Source organism: Chrysochloris asiatica, unplaced genomic scaffold, assembly GCF_000296735.1.
Source record: "Chrysochloris asiatica unplaced genomic scaffold, ChrAsi1.0 scaffold00162, whole genome shotgun sequence".
Taxonomy (NCBI): domain Eukaryota; kingdom Metazoa; phylum Chordata; class Mammalia; order Afrosoricida; family Chrysochloridae; genus Chrysochloris; species Chrysochloris asiatica.
The window spans coordinates 7516608-7525716 of record NW_006408680.1 but is presented as its reverse complement, the minus strand read 5'-3'; the positions used below and the strand labels follow the sequence as shown (position 1 = coordinate 7525716).

General features: G+C 49.0%; 1 protein-coding gene across 1 annotated transcript in view; it reads left to right on the top strand.

Annotated features, from left to right (window-relative positions):
- LOC102810654 (SPARC-related modular calcium-binding protein 2-like) overlaps positions 1 to 9109 on the top strand; it is a 151743-nt gene that overhangs the window by 133100 nt on the left and 9534 nt on the right. The window contains exons 11-12 of the mRNA XM_006871196.1: positions 4868 to 4970; positions 7466 to 7740. Of these exons, the coding sequence (XP_006871258.1) occupies positions 4868 to 4970; positions 7466 to 7740 (378 nt within the window). The remainder of the gene's footprint in view (positions 1 to 4867; positions 4971 to 7465; positions 7741 to 9109) is intronic.

Here is a 9109-nt window from a genome sequence, read left to right as displayed (position 1 = left end):
AAAAGATCATAGAAGAATTGATGCATTTGAGTATGGTGTTGGAGAAAAATATTACAAGTAGCCTAGTTTACCAGAAGAACAAACAAATCTTTGTTGAGAGACATCTTTGCCAAGATAAATGGAGAAAAAATTGAAGTTGTCAAAGCCTTCGTTTTGCTTGGACCCACTATCAACATTCATGGAAGCACAGTCAAGAAATCAAATGACGTATTGCATTAGACAAATCTGTTGCAAAAATCAAAATGCACCTTAAAAGTGCAGAAGTTAGGATGATGAGACTCTGTCTCTAGTACTCTGGGTATATTCTTTGGAGGGACCAGTACCTGGAAAAGGACATCATACTTGGAACAGTGGTGGGTCCACAAAAAAGAGGAAGACCCCAATAAGCTGGTTTGATACAGTGGCAGCAACAATGGGCTCAAACATAACAATTGTGAGGTTGGCACAGGACTGGGCAAAGTTTTGTTCTGTTTAGCACAAGGACCCTGTGAGTCGGAATCGACTCAAAGGCTCCCCAAAACAACACTTTGAACAATGGTTTGCCTGAACATTTATTCCTATTTCTTAGTGTGTCCGTCATTATCAAGCGTCCCTGAAAGTGTACTTCAGAATGCGTGTGCTCCATATCAGTGGGTGGGGCTCTTAGCTCAAGTGTGACCTCCCTGGTGGAGACACTGTCATGATCCCCTCTGCAGGGGAGGTTTACACAGCTGTGTTGTGTATGCCTGTGATAAGCTGCGGCTACTGCATGGATCTTAAAATAAGTGTCAAAAGAAATTCTCCTGAATGTCTCTCTTTAATTACTTTCACATGGAGTCTAGGATAAGAGCTGGACAACAATCCATAAGGTCAGTAGTTCAAACCTACCAGTCGCTCCTCAAAACCCTATACAGAGTCCCTATGAGTCGAAAACAACTGCAATTGAACACTTACCAGCATTTCCAAACTAGGTTCACAGGGATTAGGTTTTCGGCATTTAGTTTTCACGGGGACATAAATCAGTTCACAACATTTCCTACTAAAGTGATGGGCCTTCTTTCTAATGGTTGGAAGCCTTAATGGTGCAGTGTGTTAAGCGCTCAGCTGCTAATCAATGATCACTGGTTCAAAACTAACAGCCGCTCTGCAGGAGAAGGAGGTGCCAGTCGGCTTCCATAAAGATGGCAGCCTTGCCCTTCAGGGTGGGTGTGAGTCAGAGAGAACTGTGAGTTTGGGGGCGATTCTGCTGTTCATTCCCTTGGTTTAACTGCGAAGGATCCATGGTTGTTGTTGGTGGTGGTGGATTCTGACTCAGAGGGCCCCGTGCTGTGGGTGCAGAGTAGAACCGCCCCACAGGGTTCTCAAGGTTGTGACCTTTCAGAAGCAGAGCACCAGATCTTCCAAGGTGCCTCTGGTGAGTTTGGACCAACAACCTTCAGCTAGTAGTCAATGCTTCACCAGGTGCTGTACCACCGTGAGACTCTGAGACGTACATGCTATGGCTGTTTCATTTGTAAGTAATGTTTTCATTGGGCCGATGGGCCCCTCAGCTTAGCATTTCACAACACTGAAATTGTACCATCCTGCAAAGAAGAATGGTCTTTCAGCAGGGGGCATTTAGTCCTTGAAGTTTTCTAGTCCTTTCCTTTGCTCTCTGCGTTAAAGATTCCTCAAGTCACCCATGCCCTTTGTTGTGTGCTTCATGATGATTTTCTACGTTTTCTCATTTGAAACAATGTGTCTGGAGATCTGATTGACGTAACAAGCAACTTGGGTGTGTGTCACATGAGATAGGAGCATAACCCTTTCTTGAAGCTGCTCAATACCCGGATGATCAAAGCTACTGAGACGCTGCAGCTGTTTCTCATCATCCACAAGCTTCCTCTGGGGATACTTTGAGCCATAAGGGACTTTTGGAGACTTAGGAGGTAGGACCAGAGCTAGCTGTGTGGCTTCTTGGGCCCAGCCCATCAACCATCCCAGAGCCAGAGAATGACATTAGCTCCAACTTCTGGAATATTCTCCCAGAGTCTGACAGCCAAGAAGATCTTCCATCTCAGGTGTCCTAGCATGTGTCCCAGACCTGTCTGTTCCTCTTCTCTCTGGGGTTGGTCTGCTCCAGAGAGCTGACTGCACATTGGCCAGGGAAACTGTCATCTCTCAATGTTGGATACTGGGAGGGACTTTGGAGACCACTGAAGAGTCACTGGTCATCTGTGACATGCCTGGCCTACGTCTTCTATGTCTTCCAGACGAGTGTTTGGCAAGATGAGCTCTTATTCTTGGCATGTAAGGGCCTCCCCGTGGCTGTGTGTCAGTAGACAGTAATCCTATTTCTCCCTGGCATTCAGAGAACGCACAGCCCCCTCTCACCCACCGCCCCCGCCAAGAAGGACCCGCATCTGTTTTCTGATGTGCCTTTAATGAAGTGGAAACTGGATTAGATGCATTCCTGCTATAGGCAACTAGCATACACTGGAATCATTACAATGAAGAGACTCAAGTGTCAAAAGGAAATTTATAAAAACCAGAGCGCCTCAAACTGTATATACATGTTGGTCTTTGAATGATTGAGCTGCCAAGACACATGGTCACCATGCAAAGCTCACTGAATGTTCTCTGCACCTCATCCGCTGCTGCCCACTGACCTGCCGAGAGGAGCGAGGTTCTGGCAGCAGATGGTCGGTCTCCCTCGCTCCCCTCGCTCCCTTCTGTCTAACTCCTAAGGGTAGTCTGCAGGGGTCTGCAGAGTTGTACAGGGACGGGCTGGCACTTCTTATCAACATGGACCTAGAAGCCAGCTTCTCACTAATCTTGAGCTCCTGGTCTCCTTTCCTATGGGGACGAGGCTGGTCCACGGACCGTCCTCACAGCAGAGGTGGGCTCTGTGGGTAGTGGTCCCTCTGGATGGACTCTGTGGTCAGCCTTTAGCCCTGGCACGCTCCTTGGATGAGGTGCACAAACAGGATGTTATAGACACTCCCAGAGGCATGGACACCAGTGTGCCAGTCCTCTGCTGACCTCTCGTATAGTCCCTATGGGCAGTTGTAAATACCGGGTGCTCTGCTCCCACAAAGATGACAGCCTGGGGACCCCTAAGGGCAGTTCTGCATCCTCACTCCCTTCCCACTGTCCCGAGTTCATCTAGAGTATCAGTGGTACCCCTTTGTGGGTGTCCACATGGAACAGACTGACACAGACGTTCCAGGAGCCATCAGTGACTCTCCTCAGAAGTGGGCCTTTGTCTCCGCAGCCGCTCATTACCGTCTGTCTGTCCTCTGGGAAACAATGGTGATGCCCACACTCTCTCATCCTCCTACCCGTGTTATGAGCAAGCTGAGTGCCGCCCTGTGCCCACGGCTCCTGGCAGCCCACCATGAGGAAATCTGATTTGCTGTGTTGTCTAGGATGATAAATGATGAGACAGACTGGTTGGCCACAAGCAGCTCCAGGTCCATCAGTGGGCACCATGCTGGGGGAGCAGGAGGTGGTGGGGCTGAAGCCGAGGTTCTGTGGAAGAATTCAGGAGGCAGATCTGGATTGGATTTCTGACCAATGCACCTCATCTGTAGCCACCACATGAGGATGGTGTGCTGTTAAGACTTAGGTAGAATAGGAAGAAAGCCCTGTGATCCACTCCTGAATCATCCACAACAGATCCACCACTGACCCTGCAGAGGGCACAGGATGGACAGTACCTCCTTGTTGTGCAGGGGGCCACTGGAAGTCAGGGTGACATGGGCACACGACCGGGGGGTTGGGGGCGGGTCTCCACTTGAATGGTTTACGAAGTTCTGAGATGCAGATGGGAAGAATGGTGCAGGCAGGTTGGTACCGACTGATTTTAAGGACTTCCAACAGGTGTGAGTGAGAGGTAAAAGACAACGTTGATCATGGAGTGATTCCTGGGATGTAAAGTGATGCTGGAGAGTGGTAAGCTTTATAGAAGAATTCACTGAATGGATTCAGGACTCAGTCAGGACGGATGCATGCGTTTTCAGCCCTGCAGTCCCAGATGACTGCATCCTTCTGAGATGTGTCTGACCCTGGTGTCTAGGTATAGAATAATCCTGAAGAGATGGCTCAGAGTGGTGCATGGCTGTGAGGTGACACAGGTTCACACTCAAGTGCCCTACAACGGTGACTTCAGCACTGCCCTTCTCTCCCAGGACAGCTCTGGCATGTTTGTGCGTGCTTCCAAGTACCTGGGGCCTCGCATGTAATGTTGCTAGAGTTGCCCCCAAGGTGATTCCCACTCATGGTGACCCCACATACTACAGAATGAAACGCCAGCCAGTCATGTGCCTTCTGATCTGCTCAAGCCCATTGTTGCCCCAACCTGGTGGCTCATCTTCAGGCTCTGTGACAGACAATATTCTGTGTGAATCTTAGGGTTTGACTCCTGGCTTTCCGAAGTGAATTGCCAGTCCCACCTTCCTAGTCTGTCTTAGTCGGAAAACTCTGCGGAGACCTGTTAGTGGCCCTGCTGGTATATGAAATACCATTGGCATTTCCAATATCATACTTACATCATCACAGCAACTGACATGCAAGTCACCACATTACAACAGATGGTGTTGCCACATGTAATACTAGGGTATAGAGACCTTATGTTCCTGAGGGAACCGCTGGGGGGATCTGGAAGGTAACAATGATGTAATAATCCAGCAAATTCCAGCTACTGTTATCACCAATCCACATGTCTGGTTCAAAATCAGAGCGTGGTAATGTGGGTGCAAGTGTTCGGATGAACTCATTAATACGAAGGTACCTCAACACACCAGTTTCCATAAATGGAAACACTTCTTTCCAGAACAGAGACCAAACCTGTTATGCGGCGTGTTTTCTGCAATGTGAAAAACAGAAACATGCACTTGTTTTGTTTCAGGATGTCCCGGTGCCAAGAAGCACGAATTCCTCACCAGTGTCCTAGATGCACTGTCGACGGACATGGTCCATGCTGTGTCTGACCCGTCCTCATCTTCCAGCAGGTATGGTGACCCTGCCCCCTAAGAGGGCCCTGAGAGGGAGCCTGGGACCTCAGGGACTCTGAGTCTCACCTCTAATTATCAGGACCTCAGGTGACTTCTTCATTAAGGAGTCCTCGCCGAACACTTGAAGTAGCTTCACCAGGTGGAGGTCATTCTCTTGATGGGACCCTGTCATGGCAGAGGGGACCATGAACATGTTCTTTCCATCAGCAGGTGGCCCTGTGGGAGGGAGCAAATGATAGGACAATTAAGCATTCAGTTCTTGGGCTTTGCCTGTGGAATTGCATTTTAGAGCAATCAACTGGATTTTTATTTAGAGTATTCAGTTTAAAGTTCTCAAAATAAGACTGAAAAAAAGTAAAAACCAACTTCAGAAACATCCTTTCTTAGAGGAAATGGTGACATATCTGCACTTCTGGGTCTGAGGCATTGGATCTGCCATGGGGTAGTCTTGTTAGATGGTGTCCACTCAGTTACAACTCGTAGTGACCCCGTGTACATCTCACAGTGACCCCGTACACCTCACAGTGACCCCGTGGACACCTCGCGGTGACCCCGTGGACACCTCACGGTGACCCCGTACACATCTCACGGTGACCCCGTACACCTCGCGGTGATCCCGTGGACACCTCGCGGTGACCCCGTACACCTCACGGTGACCCCGTGGACACCTCGCGGTGACCCCGTGGACAACATAAGGAAACCCTGCCCAGTCTTCCTCTTTCCTCACCATTGTTTTTATATTTGAGCCCATTACTGCTGCCACTCTGTCAACCCATCTCGTTGAAGTCTCCCTCATTTTCACTGACCCCCCCATTTTACCCAGCATGATGTCCTTCTCCAGGGACTGATCCCTCCTGATACCATGTGTGAAGTAGAAGAGATGAAGTCTGACCATGCTGGCTTCTAAGGAACGCTCAGGCTGCACTTCTTCCAACACCGATTTGTTCATTTTTCTGGCAGTCCACATTCCATGCAATATTCTTTGCCAACACCATAATTCAAAGACATAGACTTGTGTAAATTCCTCAGAACTCCTCTCTCCTGTCTATAGATAACTGTCAGTATAACTCCCAGGGTGCTTCATTCTACAAACTTTCAAGCTTTAGATCTCCCCCTGAGAAGTAGTAGTAATCCCTTTCTTTATTTAAAATGTTTTTCTGATGAAGATTCCTACTTCCTTTTTATTTCCATGACTATTGGGCGCCCTCCTCCCCCTCCTACACTCTGTGATCTCCTCAGGTTTGCTGGTCTCCATAGCAACAGGCCCTCCTCCAACCCTTTACTTTAATGTGAGAGCTGGGAAGAAAGTAAGTAAATGAAGCAATACAAATCAGAAATCTCATAACTGGGTACTCATATTAAATTTAACAAAGCCAGAAATCACCCAAATTGTAAACATTCATCTCAAAATCTGAAAAAGATTGCTCTTATCCAAAACATTAAAATTGAGAGGGGTAACAAATGGTCACGTGAAGAACGCCCTTCAGAGTGAGTTCCCTTTAGGGCTCAGGGGTCCCGGGTTTATTCCCAGTGGGCACACCTCACACAGCCGCTGCCGTCTGGCAGTGGAGGGTTGCTCATGGCTCTGATGCTGACCAGGTTTCTGCCTAACTTTCAGACTAAGGTGGATTACCAAACAAGGTCTCGTGACCGACTTCTGAAAGTCAGCCTGTGAGAACCCCAGGGATCACAAAGGTGTGGTCCACAGCTGATCACAGGGATGATGCAGTTCCATTCCCTCTTGTATGGGGCCACGGCCAAATCCATAGAAACAGTTCTCACACGCCCGGAAAAGCAGGCCTCCTCCAATCCAGCAAGAGTCGGGCGTCTAGCAGCTAACCAAGCGAGGGTACCCAACATCTGAGCACCCAGTCCTTTGTCTTCCCTGTGGCCACAGCTGTATCTTACCGTCTGTCTGCTACTGACTCAAGTCAGCCTTTCTAGAATGGAAGGATCTCATTGGGGAATTTCTCCCAAGTATCCAGAATGTTTCAATCCCAGCATACGTTTTACTTAAGTCTCTCAATATCCTGTGACCAAAGTCATACAAGGGGGCTTCAAAAAGTGCATGGAAAAAGGCCATTCTTTCTTAATTCCATTTCCCCCCACACTTTCAGAAGCCCCTCATATTTGCAGTACTTACACTGAGGGGTTAGAACTTTCAGAAGTGGGGTGTGTCTGTCTGCTGGAAGACCTCAGCCTGCACCAGGTGCACAAGTCGCATGCAGAAATTCGATGTGTCTGTGGTAGTTTTGAAAACCAACTTGAAGTGTAGTTGCTAAACCACTTTCTCTAAATTATTATTTTTTTAATGATTGCGTAAACTGGTGCATCCGCGTGGTTTGGGACAGGGGAACATACACGTCACACGCAGGACTGCTCCTTCCTTCAGTGGCAGAAGGGACCAGGGAGCAGATCTGGTGGGTGGGTGGTGGGCTGAGCCACGTAGCCCCCTGGTTACGGGTTCCTGACGCATCTGTGTCTCCTCGCAGGCTTTCAGAACCTGACCCCAGTCACACCCTGGAAGAGAGAGTGGTCCACTGGTATTTCAAACTGCTCGACAAAAATTCCAGCGGCGATATTGGCAAAAAAGAAATTAAGCCCTTCAAGAGGCTCCTGCGGAAAAAATCAAAACCCAAAAAGTGCGTGAAGAAGTTTGTTGAGTACTGCGACGTGAATAATGACAAGTCCATCACCATCCAGGAATTAATGGGCTGTCTGGGGGTGACCAAGGAGGAAGCCAAAGGGAACACCAAGAAACGTCACAGTAAGAGCCATTCCCCACTGTTTCCTAATGGGTGGTGGAGCTGTAGGAACAGCACTGGACTGCTAACCACAAGGTCAGCGGTTCAAACCCACCAGCCACGCCTCAGAAATCCTATACATAGTCGCTGTGAGTCAGAACTAACTCAACAGCACTTAACAACCACAATGTGTCGACTCTCAATGACAACTTGGTTTAGTCTGTGACACTTGGAGGTGATGGAGGGTATGTGAGGTGTTAGTGAAGGAATACTGGGAGGAGCTAGCACATAGAGCTCATGCAGGTAGTGAGTGGTCAGCACAAGACAGTACACTTTAGACACAGGAGACACCAGCCAGGAGACCAAGACCTTGTGGTCTGAGAGGCTAGGCAGGTGAACTCTAGGCAGGTGTGTCTGTAGACCTGATGATATGCAGGTATGACCTGCTGCCCACCAGCAGGCTCACACTGAAGGAGATGCCCGAGCTGTGTTCTGTAGAGCTGCCTTTTTTGTTCATCATCCCAAGCGAGTTTGTCCTCAGTGTCTGCGGTGCCAGCGTGCACCCAGCCTGCAGTACCCGCCTCAGTGTCACCCACACCCACTGTTTGGAGTCCCTCAGTGGTACAGAAGGAACCCTGGGGTGCAGTGAGTTCGACACTGGGCAGGAGAAAGATGAGGCTGTCTGCTCCCAGAAAGACTCACAGTCTCCTCTGCCCAGCAGGGTTGCTCTCAGTCAGGAGAGTCTCACCAGCAGTGGGGTAGGTGGTGCTCGGCTGCTAACTGAAAAGCCAGCAGCCTGAGTCCATCCAGACGTACCTGAGAAGAAAGACTCACTGTCTACTTCTGGAAACTCACCCATTGAAACACCGATGAAATATAGCACTGCTCTTACACACCTGGGCTTGCCTGAGCCGGAGTCAGCTCCGTGGCAACTACTTCTGGTTCTTAGGATGGATGGAGATATTGGTTTAGCTGTTCTTCTAGTAGGATCTGTTTCTTTCTGAGGCATACCCTAACTAGTCAGCTGCTGCAGGAAGAGAGGAAGGTCCTGTAGTAGCCAGTGCCCAGGCTCCCTCGGGAGGCAACATGGTGGAGGGAAGTCCAGGGCCAGGGCTGGGCTCAGCACTGCTGGCTGGAAAACCAGGGCCCCTCGGCATCTTGGTGCCCTCGTTTGTCCAATGAGGGTGTTGAATCAGGCTAAGCAGAGCTCAGCTGATATCTTATATCACTCGGATTTCATGATTCTGTTGGTTCTCAACTCCGATAACAGATTTATTTTAAAAAGCAACATGAGAGTAGGTCCTGGGACCCCAACACACTGCATTCTTGGTGACCTTTCAACACACTGCATTCTTGGTGACCTTTCAACACACTGCATTCTTGGTGACCTTT